The sequence below is a fragment of the Lemur catta genome, chromosome 12 (assembly GCF_020740605.2).
Source record: "Lemur catta isolate mLemCat1 chromosome 12, mLemCat1.pri, whole genome shotgun sequence".
In the NCBI taxonomy this organism is placed as follows: Eukaryota; Metazoa; Chordata; class Mammalia; order Primates; family Lemuridae; genus Lemur; species Lemur catta.
Window position 1 is genome coordinate 39,298,422 of NC_059139.1, and position 23,794 is coordinate 39,322,215.

Here is a 23,794-nt window from a genome sequence, read left to right on the forward strand (position 1 = left end):
TTCAGTCTCCTGCCTGTTACATACTAATATAATCTTCCTGTTTTATATTGTATCCCTGTTCTTGATTACCCGGTATCCCTCTTGAGACTGTCTGTTTTATCATACTGGAAAATAAACAACCAGTTTTATGCTGGTTTAGAGGAGGGCCAGTTGTTTGCTTATGTGTGTGGATGAGATCTTGACTTCCAGCTGCTTTTTAAACACTTTCTATAAGTTGTCTTATTGTTAACACTTCACCTTTACCACCTTGCAAACATATACTTCTCAAAATACCAGGTGCCACCAGTTTCTGAGTCTTTTGGAGGTTCTGTAACGTAAGTCAGGTTGCTTCTTGTCTACTCATCACCCTGTTGGATTTGAGCCTTGCTTTCTTAGTCTGCTAAGTCAGTTAGCACTTGTCTTCCTTTCTACCTTCCAACCTGAATTGCTTTTATTCTTCTTATGCTATCTTTGTACTTATGGTTTTAGGTATTTAAAAGAAATCCTCCTATACCCTTTTAGTTGGTTTTGGGAGAGAATAGTAGTAAATGCATATGGTGAATCTGAATCTGTTAGCTTTTCTCCTATGTTAACATAGTGATTTCTAATACTAGAGTTGTTTGGTATAGCTAGAACATAGGGTATAGGGCTTGACAGGAAGGCTAAAAGAACATCTCTTGAAATTCAGAGAAAGAGCTATGATCATTTTTAGTTTAGAAAAGTAAATAGGCTATCACTGGGGACACTGGTTTGGAATGGAGTAAAACTAAGCTCAAGGAGGATAGTTAGGAGACCCTTTCTATTAACCATGAAAAAGATGATGAGGGCCTGAATTAAAGCCATGGAAAGATGGGGAAAAGTTTGAAAAATATTGAAGAGATAGAATTAAGAATTGTTTGGATGTGGGGTGAGGAAGAAGAGGAACCAGGAGGTGGTTGGGATGTAATTTATCTCTAGGTAGATAGTGATTCTTGTCACTTGAGTTTGGAAATGTGGGAAGAGGAACTGTTCTTTTAGGACGACAATGAGATGGTTTAGTATTAGAGTTTGAGATGCCTTCTGGATGATGATATCGTGTAGTCATTTGATTGTCTGGAGTTCAGAGTTGGGTTGGAGATAATAGGTATGGACATCAATCACCATGTTCGTGGAATGGGAGAAGAGAGCCAAGGACAGTACCCTGAGAAAGGCCAACAGAGAGTGCTGTTCTTTTTTTTTCCTTAACTTTTTTTGAAATAATTATAGGTTGACAGGAAATTTCAAAGATTGTCCAGCAACTGCATGTATCCTTTACCCAGTTTCCCTTTTACATCTTATGTAATTATAGTATTAATACAGTATGATTTTTCCCCCTCTTTAATCATTTCCAGTAGTTTTCTAAATAACTGATGAATTTATTTTTGAATTTTCATAATACTGTAGACAATGTCTTGTAGTTACTGTGGGCCCAAAGAGTGTTCACATTTACTTAAGCTGTATATCGGGGATTAGACACATCTCAAAGCCACTAGATTATGAAGTATTGAATTTCTTCAAGCTTTAACTAAGAGAGTCTTTGTGTGTTTAGCAATTACTTACTTTAGTTTTACTAACGCTAGTGCGTTTTGCTTATTGAGACATATATTTAAGTTTAAGTAGATAAATTCTAATTTTCCAAGGAAATTTTAAGTAGATGATAATCAAAATGAACTTGACTAATTTTTCTTAATGTTCTTTCTTTTTTTGTTCCACAAAATATTGAACTATAGATAGTAAAATTTAACTGAATTTTAATGTCAAATGTTCTACTTTATTAAACAATGACATTTTTATAATTCTCTTCCTTTGGAAAACTCTTTAATAAGATGTTCCAAATGATTTTTAGTTATAGAAAGGGCCAAACTTATACTTCCATTTAAGGATAAACTTTATATATTTCCACTGAAGTGTCTATGCCCCACTGGTAAAGATTTAACTGAAAGACATATGTGGAATATAAAAAAAGGTGAACTCATGGAAGCAGAAAGTAGAGTGATGGTTGCCTGGGGTTGGTGGAAATGTCTTGGGCAAAGTATACAAAGTTTCACTTAGAATGAACAAATTCTAGAGATTTAATATACAGCATAGTGACTGTTAATAATAATAATGTACACTTGAAAATAGCAAAAAAAGAGATCGACCTTAGTATATATATGCCATTAAAAGGGGAATACATATATATTTTGTGGCATTGTAATTTGCTATGAACTATATTGACATTTGAATTATTTCTTAAGTGAGGAGGTGTTTGGTAGCTTATTTGTTTTCCTTTCTGTGTTTATTAAATTATAGATATTATTATGGTTTAGAGACAGATTTTCTATCTTTTTTGTTGTCTTCCAGAGTACTTACAGTGTGATACACTGAATCAGCTTCCCTGAGACAGTGATTAGGCAAACAGAAATTTTAGATTAAACCCCTTTTTCTTCCTCCATCTTTGTATTCTTGGCTCATTAAAAATATTAACAAAAGTTCTTCATTTTAAAAAAAGTACATATTTTCTATAAAAAGCACACAGAAAGTGAAAAATCTGTTTGTCTTCTTCTGAGCATCGTTTTTCCCTTCCCATATTTAATGAGCATCAACAATTTTTTGTTTGCTGTCAGAAACATTTTTATGCATCTGTCTGCACATGTATAATAGATATGTAGTATTTTAAAAATTCTTTGACATGTGTAATTTTTGTACATACTTCTGTACGTTTTAAATCCGATTTGCAATTAATTTTGAAAAATTTTTCATTCCATGCCAAATCTTATTTTATGGCTGCTTAGTATTCTAGAATATGGAAGTTCTATAATTTAATTATCTTACTGATGAGCACTTAGGCTAGGTTCATTTTAGATTCTTTAAGTGAGGGTGTTTACAGAATTTAAAATACCAATGTTTATACCTCCTCAGTAGTCACAAGGAGGGGAAAAAGAACTATTTCTTATATGTAGAATCTCTTAAAATGTACAGATGTTACGTGTAGCCTTGGCTTATGTATATATTTTTATTGCCATTAGGCAATTGTAAAATATTTTTTGATTTTTTGGTTTACAATTTTAAATAGAGCTAACTTTGTTTTACTATTGCTTATAATTAGTACCATTCTTAAAATATCTGATTTATTATTCATAAATTGGCTTTAGGGCTTTTATATGACAGATGATTTTTTGGTGGGGGGTGGGACCTTAGAGTGTCTTATTGTAAGTTTTATTTATACTTCCCATAGGGATTAGGAGCAGACAGCAAGAACCTGTACCCTTTCCTGCTCCCAGTTATTCAACTGAGTACAGATGTTTCCCAGCCTCCACATGTTTATCTTCTGGAAGATGGTTTAGAATTATGGTAAGAGGAAAAACTTGGTACCATGGATCTTATTTTATTTTATTTTTTATGGCCTTCCCTACTCATGCCAATAAAGTAAAAGTCATGTAACAGGGCTTTAAATACTCAGCATTTAAAAACAAAAACATGGCCGGGCGCGGTGGCTCACGCCTGTAATCCTAGCCCTCTGGGAGGCCGAGGCTGGTGGATCGCTCGAGGTCAGGAGTTTGAGACCAGCCTGAGCGAGACCCCGTCTCTACTAAAAAATAGAAATAAATTATCTGGACAACTAAAAATATATATAGAAAAAATTAGCCGGGCATGGTGGCGCATGCCTGTAGTCCCAGCTACTCGGGAGGCTGAGGCAGGAGGATTGCTTAAGCCCAGGCGTTTGAGGTTGCTGTGAGCTAGGCTGATGCCACGGCACTCACTCTAGCCTGGGCAACAAAGTGAGACTCTGTCTCAAAAAAAAAAAAAAATAAATAAAAAAAATAAAAACAAAAACATAAAATTGGTTTTCCCAAACTGTGTAACACAATAGCTCTTTATCTTTTTGTCAGCTGTCACTCAGTGTAGGTTTATAATAGACAAAAGTTAAAGGGGAAATTCCAGTAAGAATTCAGCTGCATTTCATCTTTCGGAATTTGGCATGTAAAATGGGAATTTGATAACTTTTCCAAACTGAAAATTGAGTTAAAATTTCCAGTCTGTTAAGTGAGATGTTTTGGGGGATATTGAGGCATTAGTTTCAACCTCTTACTATATCTTACCTAGTAAGTACCTAGATATTATACCTCAGCCCCAAATGCAAATAGTCTTGATTTATTATTTTACAGAGTGAATAGAATGTAGTGTTAAGAGGTTTAAAGAAAAACAAAAACAAACCACAACTCTGCTTCTGTGGCAGCTCATTGCCACAGATGTTTGTTGAAGGCCCACTATGTGTAAGGAACAGTGCGGAAAAATCCTTTTGTTTTATTAAGCTCATCTTACTGATGGCAACAGTTTTCTTCAGAGAAAATCTTCCAGTAAACATGAAAGGTTTACTAATCTCAGTTTATAAATTGACTATTGTAATTAAAAAAGCAAATCCTAGAAATCAACCCATAGAAAAAAATGAACATTTGTTTCCCTCCCTTCCTGCCTGCCTCCCTCCCTACCTCTTTTCCTCCCTTCCTTCCTTTGGCACTTGCTTCCTTCCTTCCTTTGTTTTGCTTAGGTGTTCTAGGAATTAACAGTTTTGGTTCTTAGAAATAATCTTTGGTGCAAATTACAAATTAATTATCTGTATCAGAGTAGTAGAGGAACGCTTTTAAAACTTAACTAGGTAGATATTTAATAAGTTGCAATTTGGGTTCCTCATATTCTTTTGTAGATTATATTGTTTGAGCTTAAATGGCATCTAGAAAGTTTGGTTGTAAATTAGCATGTTGTTGAAATCTTTTCATATATTAATATTTATATTTGTACAAGGATAGATTGTAGATCAGAGATTGGCAAACCTTTTCTATAAAGGGCCAGACAGTAAATGTTTTAGCCAGTCCAAGTCATATAGTCTCTTTAAGAACTACCCAACTCTGTTCTTAGTGTCAAAGCAGTCACAGACAATACATAAAGGAGTGGACATGGCTGTGCTCCAATTAAACATCATTTACAGAAATAAGTATGTGGGTAGAATTTAGCCCATGAACTGTAGTTTGCCAACCCCTGTTCTAGATAATAAATTAAAATATTAATCTCTGGCATCTAAGTACTTTTTTGTAAACATATAGATACTATATGTTGTTGAATATTAGAAAAAATTTAAATATGATAAAGAAATAGACTCAGACTTGTCAGTATTACAAACTTAATATATTGTGCTTATTAAATTGTATAAATTTTTAAAGGATTACATAAACAGGTAATAAAAATGTACTGCTCTGTTAATGGTAAATTTTTCCCCCTTATCCTTTAGGTATATGTAAATGAAAATAATTAGGACAAATTTTTAAAAAAATTACTAAATTTATTAATAGTTAAGTTTCTCTAGATTAAAGAATCGGGGCACAAATTTTTTCATATATTTTTCTTAGCAAGTTAAAGCTCATATTTGGAGTTAGACAGATGTGGGTGCCAATCCCAGTTATACCACTGTATTAGATGTATCATTTAAATAAATTATTCCCTTTTGAGCCTCAATTTCCTTATCTGTAATATGTGAAAAAATCATTCCTACCTCACATGGCTGTTGTGAGGTTGTGGTAGTTTGCTAACGTGGTTAACACTTTGTACATAGCATTTAAAGCCTGAGAATATATATAAGGTTGCTTAGGAAGAGAATGGAAGATAGAGAACATTTTGGCTAGGGCAGAACCCTAATGAACTGAACATTTTGAGGACACAAGGGGAGCCATCTCTGAAGACACAGAAGAGCTATGTACTGATGTAGTAGGAAAACCAAGCCAAAATAGAAGAATATTTCCTAAAAGAGAGAGTGGTGACCTAGGTCAAATGTTGCTGATTTTCCTAGCAAGATTACAGAGAAGTGAAATTGGCTACATGTAGATGATAGGAGAGTTTTCGTTGGAGTTCTAGGAAATGAGAATTGGAGTGGATTGAAGAATGAATTGGGGAAAAGTAAGTACAGACTGTGAGCATTCATAACTTCTTTGAGAGCTTTTACTGTTAAGAGGAGTATGGACATGGGGCAACAGCAGGCTGGTGAGGGGAATGCAAGGTCTAGAGGCATAAAGTGTAATAGTTATGTCAGTTTGAACTTATTAGGGGTAATCAGTACCAGTTGATGTTTGTGGTCATGAATACAGACTGAAACTCTTGGACCAGATATGTCAGGAGTCCCCAACCTATGGTGAGTTGTATAACTATTTCATTATATATTACAATGTAATAATAATAGAAATAAAGTGCACAGTAAATGTCATGCACTTGAATCATCCCAAAACCATCCCCACCGCCCCCCCAAACCCCATTCCTGGTCCATGGAAAAATTGCCTTCCATGAAAATGGTCCCCGGCGCCAAAAAGGTTGGTGACTGCTGAGATATGTGATCCCCTTCTCTCCCATGGCTGCTCCTTATTTTCCTCTTGATCTGTCCCACTAGAGATTTGTTAGTGTTATTTTGGCTTTGATTTTCCTCTTCTTTTTTTTTTTTCTTTTTTCAAAGAATTGGCTTTGCTTTTCTTTGTTGTATATTTTTTTCCTATTTATTAATTTCTGCTCTTTATTATTTTCTTGTTATATTTGCTTTAGGTTTACTTTTCTTTGTCATTTGACCTATATTCTAAGAATTAGCTCAGTTTTTAGCCTTTCTTCTTAGTACAAATATGTAATTATTATTAAATTGTTGATTAATATTATAAATTAATTTATATAAAATATAATTTATAATTGTAAATTATTTTTAATGACATCTTGAGGTTGTTCCTCCATTATTAGTTTATACATATTTCTTTTGGTTTTGATTTATTATCTTTGTTTTTCTTTTTCTTTTCTTTTTTTTTTTTTGAGACAGAGTCTTGCTCTGTTGCCCGGGCTAGAGTGAGTGCCCTGGCATCAGCCTAGCTCACAGCAACCTCAAACTCCTGGGCTTAAGCGATCCTACTGCCTCAGCCTCCTGAGAAGCTGGGACTACAGGCATGCACCACCATGCCCGGCTAATTTTTTCTATATATATTTTAGTTGGCCAGATAATTTCTTTGTATTTTTAGTAGAGACGGGGTCTCACTCTTGCTCAGGCTGGTCTCGAACTCCTGACCTCGAGTGATCCACCCGCCTCGGCCTCCCAGAGTGCTAGGATTACAGGCGTGAGCCACCACACTCGGCAGTATCTTTGTTTTTCTTATTAAGTACTAAAATATTTAAAGCTGAATTTCTCTTGGAGTATAATTGCCTATTTCCCATAAGTTTGGATATATAATGTCCTTATTTTTTATTTTAGTGGTAGCATTACAAGCTTTTTAGTGATTTCTTTGGCCTAACACTGTTTATTTCTTGCTGTTATTAAAGCAAACGATTCAGATATGGATTTATTACATTAGAGTTACAACATGTGGCTTATACAATTTTTTTAACTTAATGTGAATTTTAAGGACTAAGGCTCCATTTTGGTAATATATTCACAATATAGTAGCAGTGATGGTGTCAAAGATATAGATTTTTACATAGATTCTTTTTAACTTGTCAGTTGGGTAGTTCACATTATGATTTTGCTTTTTCTTCTTGACACTGATTTATTAAAATATCCTATTTAGTTTTCTGTGTCAGTATCCCTTTTTATTTGTAACATTTTTGATCTGTACGTTTTAAAAAATGTTGCTCACTGCAAAATTTTGGTATTCTGGTACTTTTACGTATTGTTAAAATGTTAAAAATGGTATTTAAAATCTCAGATGTTTTCATGAAGCATCATGTTATATAATATATGTATGCAATGATTTATATTCCTTTTAGTTCTTTTACATTTAAGTTTTATCTGGCATTAATATTGTCATGGTTTATTTTGTTTAGATTTGACTTAACTATCTTTGTTCATCTTGTATATTTTAGCTTTTCTGTTTGACATTTACTTTTGTCTTTTATAAAGAGCAAATTTTTTATCTTTTATGTTTTAACTGAGCCAAAGATGTTTTACTTCAATAGAATTTTAATGTCTTACATTTATTTGCTGAAGTGATAGTCTGTCTTTTTACTTTATGCTTTCTCTTTTCAATATTTTTTGTGGAAGGGTAACACTAAATTTTATATTTCTCTAGTCAGAGATCTACTTACGTAGCTTTATGGAATTATTATTCAAAATAGTCACTTTCCACCTTTTTGGTGATAAACAATAGTGCTTTCACTTTGTCTGCGTCACTTCTTTCCCTGTCTTCGTTAGTTTAATCTGGAGTTATATACCCTGTCATTTTTTTTTAAGTAGTTTAAATTCTTTAAGTTTTTTCCCCTCTTTTGAATAGCGTGATTTATACTGTGGAAGCAAGCATAGGAAATGAGAGTGACAATAATAGGAAATGAGAGTGACAGTAATCTGAATGGGCTTTAAAGGTAGTGACAAAATGGGAGAGAAGAAGCAAGCTTCAAGTAGAACCTTAATCTGGACTTGTTGACAAGGAGAGTATGTTTATTGTGCTTTCTGTTTTCTTTACTGTATTAATTATACAGTAAAGTAAATTATAATGTCTGGTAAATCAAGCATCTCTCTTCTACCCTCTCACCCCATTGGTCCTCCCATCTATATAACATTTTCTTTTCTTGGGAAATTTCTTGTCTGTTCTTGGCCACTTGCCCTCTATATCATTTACAATCAGCTCACTTAATTTCTAGGGAAAACCCTATAGGGATTTGAATTGAAATTGTTTTGATTCTGTTTAACAATTTGGAGAAAATTGACATCTTTATGATGTTGGATTTTTGTGTCTATGACTCTGAGAACATCATCCATTTACATCTTAATGTGTGTTTTGATATAAGAAAGTCAGTTGATTTTTATGTGTGCATTCATATATTCAGTGACCTTGTTGAACTCTCTCAGTAATTTGAATAATTTGTCTATAAATTCTTTCTCCCTCTCTTTCTTTTCTATAGGTCATTTTTAAAAATAGTAGATACTAACTTTTTCCTCTCTTATGCCTATATCTTTTATTAACACACTTGGCATGTTATGTGAAAGGCCCTCTATATATACACTGAATAAATGTGAAGGTAACCAAGGTAATAGAGAGTGTTTTTAGAGGCTTGTTTCTGCCTTTTCTTTTTCTTTTTTTTTCCTTGAGAGAGAGTCTCACTCTGTCACCTCAGGTAGAGTGCAGTGGAGTTATGGTAGCTCACTGCAACCTCAGACTCCCTGGGCTCAAGTGATCCTCTTGCCTCAGCCTCCTGATTAGCTGGGCACAGGCCACAACACCTAGCTAATTTTTCTATTTTCAGTAGAGTTGGAGTCTCCACTCTTGCTCAGGCTGGTCTCAAACTCCTGAGCCCAAGCAGTCCTCCCACCTTGGCCTCCCCAGAGTGCTAGGATTACAGAGGTGAGCTACCACACCCAGCCTTGTTTCTGCTTTCAGAGAATGGTTTCAGCATGTCATCATTAAGTGTGTTTGCTGTGAGTGGTTGATACTCTCTTGTCAGATTAAGGAAGTTCTTTTCTATTTATAATCAGTTAATATTTTTATAGCAAATACTAGATTTTGATAGGATTTTTCCCCCTTTCTTGCTGCTACTGTGACAACTGTAGGTTTTCTCTTTTATTTCTTTGAGGGTGAGGGGAGGTGAATAGATCTACCAACCATACACTTCTGTGATAAACTACTACTCCTATATGTTGTATTTTTTATACATTGATTGATTTATGTTGATAATGCGATGAGATTGGCATGTAATTGGCCTTTGTTGTACTTAGTTCGTATTTATTAAGCATTTAGCACTGATTGTTTTACCAATTTATTAGCCTAGTTTCTCACTGAAGGACACATCAATTACATTTGGCAGAGGAATATATCAAGAAAATCAGAATAGCAAAATAATTTTTATCCCTCCATGACCAATCCATAATTATTATGCTTTTGCTCTATCATTATATGTTCATTACTACAGATATTTAGTATATACAGTCTTCTCTCAGTATCCACAGGGGATTTGTTCCAGGACGGCTGCACATACCACAGTCCACATATATTCAAGTCCCTCAGTCCACCTTGCAGACCCTGGGTATATGAAAAGTTGACCCTCTGTGTACTTGGGTTTTGCATCCTTTGAACTGTATTTTCAATCTGCATTTGTTTAAAAAAGTCCTTATACAAGTGTACTTGTGTAGATCAAACCTGTGTTGTTCAAGGGTCACTTATAGTTAGTTTCCCTATCACCTTTGCTATGTATATAGAAAATAGGACACAATTGGTAGTAGGTTTTTAATTTTTGAGGTATTTGGTAATTTTTTTCATAGAAAGATGATTTTTGTAGCTTACCGTATTGTCTACTTTCTTTCTTCCTTTAGATGAGACCATTTTTTATATTTAAGTTGAGTTAATGGCTTTAATGGGCACGGAAAGTGATTTAATTATCTGTTTTTTCTTTGTAGGTTAGTAACATTGGAAAACAGCCCATGTATTACACCAGAGTTGCTTCGTATATTTCAGAATATGTCTCCCCTTCTTGGTATGTGTTAAAACATAAACTTATTGATGTTTTTGAATGCAGCCATAATTTTGGGTCATTATAGCTAGCTGACTTTCAATTATACCTTCCCTTTTGAGTAAAGTCCCTGATATTGACAAATAAGTTGAATAATGTTTTAATAGTTTCTAGATTTTTCTGTATAACTTTTTAGAATTATTTCTGTTTCTTAAAAGGGAGCATTAAATAACCTCACCTAGTGAGAAAATTTGTAATAAAACCAGAAAAGTATTCTTAGGAAACTAATTACAAATTAAAACTGAATTTTGCCTGTTAAAATGTCTATGTTTGATAGCAGTTTCATAAACTGTTTACAACAGCGGTCCCTAAACTTTTTGGCACTGGGGACCAGTTTCATGGAAGAGAGTTTACCATGGACGGGGCAGGGGTGAGGGGGATGGTTTGGGGATGACTCAAGGACATTCCATGTATTGTGTACTTTATTTCTATTATTATTACATTGTAAGGTATAATGAAATAATTATACACCTCACCATAATGCAGAATCTAATGCTGCAGCTGATCTGACAGGAGGTAGAGCTCAGGGATACTAGTGATGGGGAGTGGCTGTAAATACAGATGAAGCTTTGCTTGCTTGACAGCTGCTCCCCTCCTGCCCATTTCCTAACAGGACACGGACTGGTCTGCGGCCCAGGGGTTGGGGACCGCAGATTTAGAAGACAATATTATAAAATATAGTATAATATATTCTGGGCACTATGGTTTTATCCCGCTTTTTTTACAAAGGGATTTTGTGCTATCAGTTGTTTACAAATGATCTTTCTATATATTTATCTGTATTAGCTAATGCACCACCAAAAAAATAAAGATTATTAAATATTAGGAAATTATTTTTTGTTGAAGTATTATGAATGAGCTATAAAATCATAAAGTTTAATGGTTTTTAAGCAACACTTTTGATACATAAACCAATCTGAATGTGTATTTTGAAAATAATAGTAATAAATCCATATTTTTCTGTTACATATCAGCTACCATTTTCAAGTATATAATAGCATAAATTTTTTAAATGATATTTTGTTTGTAGCGCTGTCTTGTGTGAGAGTTTACTAGTTGCAGGTTTATACCTTAAACTTATGGCGTATTTAAAGAATTATGTAGGGTGCTGTTTACTGGCTCTGTGATTAATTTGCAATCTGCAAAATATTTTGATCGTTTATAAACTACAATTCATATTGTAAAACTTAAGTCTTCAGGGTTATAGAAATTCAGGAATCCATTCTTCAAGATTCTGCCATGAAACATCTTTAATTTGTTCATTAGAACTTTGGGGATACTAACTGAATAGTTTAATATTGTCATGAGAGGACATTTAGATACAAAAACACCAGGAAAAATGGCATAATTATTATGGTGATATTTGAAGACTTTTTTGTTTTGAGAATGTATTCCTACTGAGAAATTTTATCAGAGGCAAAAATATGACTGAGGTATAATGACACACCAGAAAAATAGTCACCCTTTGAAAATATTAGCAAATGTGGGCTAAAGCACAATTGTTACTAATTTTAAAAACTTACTCTCTCCTTATTTGTTGGATGACCATGATGGCTAGATATATGATTACTCCTTCACATTTTCTCTGAATTTTTTTGTTCTTCTATCCTATTCCTCAGAGTAAGGTGAGATCTTAAATCATAAACAAAATAACCATTTGTTTTCCAACAAAGAGCCATGCTATTAATCATCTAGCATCCACACAAAAGGAAAAATACTAAAGACGAAGTCGGGAGCAGTAGGCATTGGTCTCCTAGAAAAAGTTTGTGTCTTTCTGTGATCATAGAGAAAAGAATAGGAAATGCCCTTTTCAATTCCCTGTGCTCTCTGATGAAGGCCTTTTTATTACTATTTTCCCTAACTTGGAGACCATATGCAATGCCATGCTGGGTAATCCACATGCTGCTTTATACTTGGCCTAGGACTGGAAACCTTAACCAGGCCCGTTATCAACTTTGTCGTGAACAGGATTCAGCTGCTTTCACAACTGAGTGATTTCACAGAGGTCTCACTTCACCTTTGTGTTAATATTCCACCCCAAATTCAGCATTCCTGGCCTTTACAGTGTACAATTCCTTTAGCATGGTGCGAGGTGGGATTGGTAGCCAGAAAGAAGAGATTTAAACAAAAAATGCATGACTAACCTTATATAACCATATGACACTATTTTTAGTGTAGCTTTAGATTAGTGCTTTAGTGTAGTTTTGCCATAAAAAGCTGTATAGTTGATGCGTAATTCTTATCAGATCAGTAAGGACTTTTATGTGTTTAGAATAACATCTGGCACATTGTAAGCACTATTTAAGTGTTTTGCGATTATATTTATTACTGCTACAGCTACTCCTATTAACGTTACTACCATTTTAAAAGAAAAAAGATACTACTGCCAGACTGGCTCTTTAGGATTTGTTATGTAACTAAATTAAGAACTAATGAAATTTCAATTATTTGATAATGGATATTTGATTTAAACCTTTTTAATTTTTAAAGATTTTAAAAATTCTGTATTTTATAACAAGTATCAATGCATGTAGGTGATGTGGGTACTTTTGAATTATTTATTTTTGACTTTTATCTTTTAAAACAAGATTATGTATAATTTTTTTATGTATTGTGGTATGTGTATTTCATCAATAATATGAAGTTCTATTTATAAATTATATCTGTGTGGGTTTAATATATCTTGACATCAGTATTAACTTTATTTTTGTTTAAGTATCACACAACTAATTGATGTTGTTTGACGTGTAGCTTTTTGCATATACATTCTTTCAGATATGTTTTTAAATGTATATTTAAATATAGCCAGAATGTTTAATTAATTAGTTTATGAATGAATGAATGAGTGAGATAGGATCTTGCTCTGTTGCCCAGGCCAGAGTATACAGTGGCATGATTTTAGCTCACTGAAACTTTGAATCCTAGGACCCCAGCCTCCTGAGTAGCTGGGACTATAGGCACATGCTACCATACCTGGCTATTTAAAAAAAATTTTTTTTGTAGAGATGGGGTCTTGCCATTTTGCCTAGGCTGGTCTCGAATTCCTGGCTTTAAGTAGTCCTCTTGTCTCAGCCCCCCCAAATTGCTGGAATTATGAGGACTGTGCCTGGCTATTTTAATCTTTTAAGAGCATAGATCAAAATTAATAATCAGTTTTGGTATCAGCCAAAACATGTTGTTTTAATTAAATCAGTGATTTTTAACAACTTGTTTGATGAATATGATAACTATTAGTTTTTCCTGAGCAGAAATAACTGGCAGGAAGTTTTACATTTTATTTTAAAATATATAAAACCAACAATATTGAACATTTTAAGATGTTTAAGTTAATGATTTTTAAGATATGTTAATTAAATATGAGTAAATCCAAGGCTTAAGATTCATTTTATATCCTTTTTCCTAAATGTAAATAGAACCTGAGAAATTTTAAGTAGATCTAGAGGGTATAACTGAAAATAATTCTGTTAATTTAGTTCTAATAGTTTTTATCCTTTAAATCTATTTTATAATGCTGATTTACTTAGTATTTTCATTACTTATAAGATGAACATCTGAGTGGCTCTTGTCTATGTTATTGTGAATGCCAAACTGATATTCCTTGAACTGGAAAATTTTTCTGCTGGTAACTGCCTGTCTAGTTTGGAAAGGACTTTTCTCAACCTGAATTCATGATAATATAGCTTATGTTACACATTTTAGCTTTCATGTTTTATCAGGATTTGAAATAAAAAGAAAAAACTGGTTTAGTCACACTTCCAAAATTAAAGCATTAAGTAGTCATATTGTCAAACATTAGATTCCTATTGAATTTCCATAACAGAATTTAATAATTTGTTCATTCCCTGTTCTCTATAGAAATTTAAAGGAATATATAAATGTAAAATGAAAATACAAATTAAAAATAGGAAAAGCGTAGAGAAAAACAGAGGAACAGATTATAAAATAAAATCACAACGATATGTATAAATCATATATATTCACAGAGCATACTATAATAGATACTTTGATGGGCCATAGGTTTACCTGAGAGCTGTCCAGCAGTCTGTGAAAAGAACAACCTAATCACTTAGATCCAGGGTTTTCAATCTTGACTATGTTGACATTTAGGGCCAGGTAATTCTTTATTGTGGGGAGCTTTCCTGTGCATTGTAGGATGTTTAATAATATTCCCAGCTTCTACCTACCAGATGCTAGTGATGACAACCAAAAATGTTTCCGGACATTGCCAAATGTCTTGTAAGGGCCAAAATTGTCCCTGGTCGACAACCATAGACTTAAATTATTCAGTGTCTAAAAATAAATACAGATCTCCTGTATGGTTGGAGCATAACTTTTTCTGGTATTAGGGCCAGACAATAGTTTTTCTTTTGAGTCTCACTAGGAACTCATGGTGAAATGAACAACATTCAGCTCCTTAAAATAGATAAATTTATTACTTTTAGGGCTATTTTCAATATGAATATTTAATATGTGCTGATTTTAACACGCCCAAGATTATTTAGTAAAAGCTATCCTAGGCGTAGTGAAGGCATGGAAAGCAGTACGAAGTGACTTAATCACCCAAGTATTTGTTTGTATAGATTGATCCAGGAATAGTTTTTTAGATACCTGTAAGAAGAGATGGGCTGTATGCTTTTTAAAATCAGTCCTTTCTCATAAGGATAACTTTATCTGCTATAAAGGCCTCTTTTATCCTGAAATTTTTGTCTTTTGTTGTAAAAAGATAATTGGATGGCAATTTTGTTATTTTCAAGAATGTCTTTTATTAGCATAGTGTTAAGAACAAGCTGGTCATTCTCTGTCCCCTTCCTATTCTCCACTTTTTTAAAACTAGTCTGTCAAATCCTAAAGTGTATAGGAACTAATGCCTTAATAAAAGACATTTTATTAAGGGGTAGGATTGCATTCTTTTTTGAAAACAGATGGAAAATTCAAATCTAAATAGAATGTCTTCTCACTTTCCTTAGTTATGAGTTAAAACATCATCCATAGGCCTAGGCTAATATTTTGCCAGAAAAAAAATAAAAAAAAAAAATCTATCCTATTGCAAGAATAGATTTCTAAAATATTTACAATGAAGTGTGGCAGGTTTTAGGCATAGTGATACTTTGGGGTCATGATTTGATCTGTATGATTTTATATATACAGTCTGTATTGTATGGTACTATTTTATGTAACAAGACATGTAAAATAGCACTGCATCAACATTTGCTTATATTTAACATTAACAAAATAGTTTCTACTTTCCACTTGAAATAAGAACAATATACTTTTCCTATCTTGTTCTGATAACTACATGTTTAAGAACATTTTTTTGTGTGTAAGTTTTTTTAGGGGAGCAGATTTGAAGAATAAAGCCAAAGGATTGAGAATATCTAAACGTGATATAATTTTTTCAAGTTTAATGGGGAATCTTTTTGTAAGACAGCATATTTAGTGCCAGTGCAATAACACTCAGTAAATGCTCATTGAGTGAACCCATTTAAGCAGATGTCAAGTATGATGGTAATGGTAAAATGATTCAGTTGTATATTGTTTGCCATGCTAGCACTAAAGGCTTAGTTTGAATTAAAAGGTTGGGTCAAATGGTTATCTACCTTTTTTCTGAAAGGAAAAAGAAGGCAGAGTTTGGTCTTTTTCTAAATTGTTTCAATTACTGAAAAGTAAATGAGATAGCATTAAATTATAGGTTGATGTGAGTTTTTAGGTAGATATCTATAGATACTGTAGTCTGAATAGCACTCTGAAAAGATTTGTAAAGAAGGATATTTAACTTAGTTTTAAATAGAAACGAATCACTTCATTTAAACTAATTTGTCCCCCCTTTGTTCAAATTTATTGTTTTGGCAGAACTAAGTTCAGAAAATCTCAGAACCTGCTTTAAGATCATCAATGGTTATATCTTTTTGTCATCAACAGAATTTTTACAGGTATGTTGCAGTAGTTTATGCATTATAAGAAATTGTTTATTTATTTATTTCTCATTTGAAATGAAGAGGTGTCTTTTCAAAGTTTAAGATTTGTCTATTATTTTCAGGGTGTTGGGGAACGGAACATTGTGAACATTCCTCACTGCAGGGCAGATGTGATGCATACAATTCTATTGTTATTTAATACAGAGAATGTGGTATATAAATAAATATATCCGTATATTCTTATAAGAATCAGTGTATCAATAAACTATATTAGGTATAATCTTTTTATCTTAACTTTTCCTAAGAGTTCTAATTGAAACTTTATATGCTTAGACCTTTACTATTTATTAATAATCCTTAAATACATTATAATGAGTCTCAAATTGAATTTTATGCTTTTTTGATATTATAGATATATTCTTATGTATATATTGATTTTTGATTGGATTTCAGACATATGCAGTAGGTCTATGTCAGTCATTTTGTGAGCTGTTAAAGGAAATTACTACAGAAGGCCAAGTTCAAGTGCTCAAGGTATTATCATCTTTGCTATAATTCTGGACAGGGTATTTTCTTTTAATAGTATTCAGTTGGTTTAATACCATTGGACCAGAGGTCTCAAATTTGAAGGTGCATATAGATTACCTGGACATCTTGTTAAAATGCAATTCTGGATTTGTAACAAGGTCTGAGCTGATTGAGATGTTTCTTACTTTGAGACCTTTGTATAGTGAGGATTAATTCTTTTATAAATTGTCCAATGACTGGTGATATATGATACTTCTCAGCCCTTCATTTTGTTAGTCTGCTTTTGGGACAACTTTTCCCTTTATAGTTTGGTAGTTTTTGTTTGAGTTGGCTATGATAGTTAGAGTACCAAGTTTGTTGACATCATCTATATTTAGGAACTGGGCATGGTGCCTCACACCTGTAATCCCAGCTACTCAGGAGGCTGAGGTGGGAGGATTGCTTGAGTCCAGGCGTTCGAAGTTGCTGTGACCTCTATTCGTGCCACTGCCCTTCAGTTGGGGCAACAGAGTGAGGCTCCGTCTCAAAAAAAAAAAAAAAAAATAAACCCAAACCCCACAAATGTACGTATACTAAAATATATCTTTACATGTACATATATGTATATGTCTTTACATGTACATATGTTTATATATATGTAAGGCATACATATATTCTTTATGTATGAACTTTGAGAGAAGATGTTAAAAGTATCCCCTTTTTTGTTTCTAGTTTCTCAGCTATGTTCTAAGTGAGATGAGAAAGCTGAATTCTGGTTAGGTGAGGTGTTACTGTCATAACTAAGTAGCCCTTAACGATGTAAAAATCACGGCATTGCCTTAGATCCAAAAACAATTCAACTTCCTATCAGTGAAATGAAAAGGTGGTTGCCCAAAGAGATTCAGTGTCAGAAATGCATTTAATCACAACAATTATAGCAGCAATCCAAAGTATACTTTGGGGACTAAGTGGGTAAAAGTTTGTATAGATGGTAAAGTCTTATTTCATATTAATCAATATGTTAGATATTGTGTATCTGAGAAGAGTAATCATCAGTCTGAGCTTACAAGGTTCTGTACTTCAAAGATATTATAGACACATATAAAACTCTAGATATCCATGTAAATATGTATAATTAATTTGACTTTAAATTGGTTGTATTTAGTATCATTTGCTGATTATTCAGTCATTCACCCTATGGGTCAGGGTTCAGCTATTATAATTTTTTCTGTAAGAAATGAGATAGGAAATATTTTAGACAGTGTGGGCCATACAGTCTTTGTCTCAGCTGTTCAAGCCTACTGTTGTAGTATGAGTGCAGTCCTAGATAATATACAAATGAATGAGAGTGGCTATGTTCCAATAATACTTTATTTACAAAATCATGCAGTGGGTTGGATTTGGGCCATGGGCATAAGTTGCCAGCCCCTGGTATTGGAATTCAACGCTTTTGTCTGCTGGGCGTAGGTGTTAGAAAAACTGTAGTTCCTGCTCTTGAGTAATTACATCTGTTGAGAATTGCAAACAAGTAAACAACCAGTTAGTATTCAGTTTTATGTCAATAGTGGTTCTGGGTCCGAAGCATCTCAAAATCACCTGGTGAACTTTTTGAAAATTCAGGTAGAACATAGGACATTAGTTTCTCATCTTTACAAAAAGAGGTGATTTTCACAAACGCTTCTTGCTAGGAACCATTGCTGTTTGCTTATATTGCTGTGAAAGTATGGAAGTGGTCATCTAACCCAGCATTTTGCAGAGCACATTTTCTTTTAGGGAGAAGGAGTTGAGATGGGAACCAAGTCTTAAAAGTTGAGTAGGGGTTAGGGTTGCCAGATAAACCATAATACAGTCATGTATCTCCTAACATTTCAGTCAATGATGGACCCTGTATATGAGAGTGGTCCCCTAAGATTATAATATGGTATTTTTTATTGTGCCTTTTCTATGTTTAGATACACTAATACTTACAATTGTGTTACCATTGCTGGCAGTATTCAGTACAGTAACATGCTGTACAGGTTTGTAGCCTAGGAACAATAGAGGCTGTACCATAGCCTAGACTATATGGTACCTATAGCAGTAGGCTATATTACTATACTACTACTGGTATACCCTATAGCAGTAGGCTATACCATCTAGGTTTGTATAAGTACACTCTATGATGTTGGCACAGGATGAAGCAGATATCTAACTGAGCATTTCTTAGAACGTATCCCTGTTGTTAAGTGATACATGGCTATATTTTTATTTGCTAATTCTGGAAATCCTACTCGGGTGGATCAGGCTAATACGCCATTATATACTGCAGAGAAGTGAACAAGACAAAGGCCAGGAAAGTACTGTTAGCATTGTCTGTTGAGGATGGGGATGATGGTGTTATTTAAAACAACTTTAGAGTCTATAAATTGGAGGGATCATATGTCCGATTACTGAAGTGTTAAATTATAAATTGATGAGAAAGGAATGAGCTTGAGGAGATCATTAAGGACTGTATTAATTTCCTAGAGAGGCCAGAACAAAGTACCACAACTTCGGTGTCTTAAAACAACAGAAATTTATTTATAATATTTATATTAATTATGTCATCCAAAATCAATGTATTTGCAGGGCCATGCTCTTTCTGAAGTCTCTAGGGGAGAATCTGTTGCAGGCCTTTCTCTTATCTTCTGGTGATTGCAGGCAATCTTTGGCATTCCTTGGCTTATAAATAGATGCATCATGCTATCTCTGCTTCCATTGTTGCATGATGTTCTCCAGTGTCTCTGTATCTGTTTTTTCTGTAAGGACATCAATCATAATGGATTAAGGACCCAACCTAACTACCTTGATTGCTTCAGCAAAGACTATTTCCAAATAAGGTCACATTCACAGGTACAGGTCACATTCAACATATCTTATTGGAGGACATAATTCAACTCATAAGAAGGACTTCCTCCTAAAATGTAAAAAATAGCTTTTGTGTGTAGAGGCAATAAGCAGAACCTGATCTGAATAGCACTCTCTGATTTTTGCTGTTTTATATTTGAGTCATGATAGAAATTTAAAACCAAAATAATGTTATAAACTAAAAAGACAGTGAATAAGAGTGAAAATATGGCAGAACAGTTTGGTTTTAATTTCATAAGTTCTTGAGGGTTTTTTTGGTTTGTTTGTTTGCTTTATTTTATTTAAGAGTAAGGAATTTACTAAAAGTTAGGAGTATAAGCCACTTTTACCAAGCATGTGGGCTGGGAAGGGGTAATAGCAGGAAGCTATGTATGTGGTTCGTTGAGACCCTTGATACTTGAGGCCTGGTCTACAGCCACTTTTCTGTCTTTCATCACCCATATTAATTTCAGCATATTCTCCTAGCTCCAGTGCTTGTAAGTAGACATGTTGTTTACTAAAGTGTTTTTGTGAATTTTTATTGCATTTATACCTTTACCAAACTGACATAGTGGCAGTATAATTATATTGAGGGACTTCATCGGTTTTATACAATCTCAGGTTCATCCTTTGCCTTGGTGACAATTTCTTCTCTGGAGGTGGAGGAGATGACAAGGAGTTGGCACTTTGGACTTTATTCTGACCACTACAGGAAAAAGTGATTGGCAGTGTAGGAGTGATTGAAACAGGAGAAAATTGCCATGTCATTTTAATATTGCCTTATAGATTTCTTTAGTGTGTGTGTGTTTTATCTTTCTCCTTTACTATACTGTGAACTTCTCCATTATCCAAAGATCAGTAAGTATGTACTCTATTTTCTCTGAATACATACATAGTAAGTGATTTGAAAGGCAGGGAGTCAATAATTTTTATGTTAAGATTGCACATCCAGTGGAAATGCCCTCTCTCAAGTATACTAAGGTCAATTTGGAATTCTCCCCTTGACCTGTATACCTTGGTTTACACACCGAGCTCTGCTACTTATATACCTCTTGAGTATACTCTGGGCTTCAGTTCCCTCATTTATTATATAAGGAGCTATACCAAATGATTATTTTAATCTGTAACTATGTAATATCTGAAATTCTCTGTTAAATTATAATTCACATACTCTAAGTGATTAAGAAAAGGTTTTTTTGTCACATTCAGAACTCCTCCCAGACCAAATTTGAATTGAAACTTTTGATTGGGGGGTAGTTTCTGCAACATTATTAAAGTTATGGTTGAAAGATATTAATAATGTGAATTATTTGGAATGGGCATTGTGAAACATCCTTCAAAAATGAGACAAGTTTTTAGGATGTCCTAAGGAAAATATGTAGTTCCTTATTACTACTTTGTAATTACAGTCTGGCAAAATACTTAGAGGGAGTATAGCCTAGCAGGTAAAACTGTACACTGAAGTGAGATTGCCAGGGTTAGAATATTGGCTCTGCTACTTCGTGGCTCTGTGATGTGGGCAATTTACTGTTTGTTCTCCACTTTCCATCTATAAAATGGGAATGATGACTTTACCTACTTCCTAAGTTTGATGTGTGAGGATTACTTGAGCTTATGTATATAAAGCACTTGCAACAGTGCTACATAGCATGTAATAAGCTGATATGAGAGATGGCTATTTTTGCCTAATTATATAATAAAATTATGTAGTTTCATTATACAATCTCCCTTTGGGGGAAAATGGGGAAATACACTTGTAGGCCAAATAATTTGTTTAGTTGCTAAGATCTTTGACTGTAGAAAAACAAAACAAATCGCCTTGTTCTCCCTTATTATTTGACCATTTCTTCTACATAAATGCTTATATGAAATAAAGAGTACATTAATTAAATTTACTTTTAAAAGTAAGCAGCTGGCTTACAAAATGATAGTATATTATTATCAAGAACTATGGATCTTATCTGGTTCTTTAAAATTAATTGTATCTTATTCTCTTTTGCTTTTCAGAATAGCACAATCTTTTAAATTTTTTTTCTTACTGAAAATTCCAAATTACCTTACTATACAACACTACTCCTATAATTTTAGCAGCAAAAACCTACTTCTTCTTTCTTTTCCTTTGAAATGTAAAAAGGTGATGACTCCCTCAGTTATATACTTAATGATTTTTGGTTGAATGATTTAGCACAGATCAGTCACCTTCCAAATATAGTCAAATACTTGTAATGTTTAACACAAGCTACAGATTAAGCCAATTTCTCTGTAAGTATGCCAGTAGTAACTTAATAGGATACAAATACTTGAGTTAAAAATTGGGAATCTGATAACGTGTTTAAAACAGTATTTTTATGTAAATATTACTATAGCTCTGAACCTGAATGTTTGATTTGAATGTCAGAAATTTGATGTCATTTAATAAATGGATGTTAAATAGTAGGAATATACTAGTTATTACGAATAAATTACTTGTATTTTTATGTTAAAGAATATTTTAGGACCGTGCCTGTATTTGAAGGCTGGGAGAGCTCTCAAAATTTTTGGTATTTCTCTGTTCTCAGTTCTATTATGGCTATAATAATAGTCTTTAATATTAGCTCATTATTTTCATTTTTAATATCTCTCAGATACTGTTTCTTATTATAGTATGCTATGTAACATTTTAAATATATTTTTGACTAAATGTCACTGTTAAATTAATTTCTGCAAGTAACTTCTTTATTTTTTGAAGCATAAAATTGCAATGTTATGAAAATTGGATGGAGAGACCAGTATGTCTGCTTTAGGAGCAAATGGCTTAGAACAAAAATAGACTTTATTATATTCTGTGACTTGGAATAAGTTATTTAGATGAATACAATTATATTCTAAAAATACTCAAATTTAAATTGTTAATGTTGCTTTAATTTGAAAAATGTCAATATATACACATACTACTTTGAGTTTTGAAATTCTCCTTTTTCTTATGGTTGTATAAAGCACTATTAAGCTAAGTTTCTTTCATTCACTGATAAGGCTTAAGATGATACAAATATTTTTAAGGTATAGTTTATTCTATAATAATAATAGCTAATCCTAGCATTTACTATGTGCTGTACATTTCTTAGCACATAACATAGAGTTCATTTAATCTTCACATAAACCTGTGACAATAATAGTATTCTTTTCTTCAGTCTTATAGATGAGAAATTAAATCACAAAGTGGTAAATAATCTCCTCAAGGTCACACAGCTAGTGAGTATTGGAGGTGTGATGTAAATGTAGATATTTTGATGTCCGCATCCATGCTCTTAATAGCTGCATGCAGTGTAAGCCTAAATTGAGAAAGTTTAGTCCTAAGCACAAACTAAAATCCACAGGAGTTTAAAAAAACAATCTGTTGCAGGTATATTCAGAAAAGGGATGGATGTAAACTAAAATCTATTTGTCATAAGAAAATGCGGTTAAAAATCAATCAGTAATAAATGATTGGATGATTAGAGGTACCACAGCTTATTCAGCTGTACAGTGGAGTACAGTGTAGCATTAAAAAGAAATGATCTCTGTATACAGCTTTAAAGTGATTTTGAGAATATAAACAAAGAACGGTGCCCACAGTTTTCTTTTGTTTAAAGAGTGGAGGAAAGATAACAATGGAAGAATAAACCAAGTTAATAAAAGTAGCTGTCTAGTAGGAAGAGGGAGAGAGGATGGAAGCTAGCTAGCTACATCTTTCAGGATGTACATTACATCTCTTTTATACTTTAGAGTTTGGAGTCAATTATGTAGATGTTTTACATCATTAAAAAAAAGAAAAAGCAGTTTCTAAAGATAAAACAGCTGAATCTAACTATTCTGTTGGTGGCATAGTCATCTAATAAGAATATTTCAAATAATTTTAACACATAGTATTTTAGATGTACACCCCTGGTGGGATATAACATTAGAACAAAAAGAAAAGAAATTTTAAATTACACTCAGTAGTGTTGTTATTATTAATAATATTGGTATTCCCACTTTGAAACTCGTGTGTGTGT

General features: G+C 33.2%; 1 protein-coding gene across 4 annotated transcripts in view; it reads left to right on the forward strand.

Moving 5' to 3' along the window:
- The window catches only part of IPO11 (importin 11), a 159,146-nt gene that overhangs the window by 72,459 nt on the left and 62,893 nt on the right, over window positions 1-23,794 (forward strand). For all 4 annotated transcript variants that reach the window (XM_045566227.1, XM_045566229.1, XM_045566230.1 and 1 more), the window contains exons 22-25: window positions 3,215-3,330; window positions 10,382-10,458; window positions 16,345-16,424; window positions 16,863-16,943. In XM_045566227.1, the coding sequence (XP_045422183.1) occupies window positions 3,215-3,330; window positions 10,382-10,458; window positions 16,345-16,424; window positions 16,863-16,943 (354 nt within the window). The remainder of the gene's footprint in view (window positions 1-3,214; window positions 3,331-10,381; window positions 10,459-16,344; window positions 16,425-16,862; window positions 16,944-23,794) is intronic.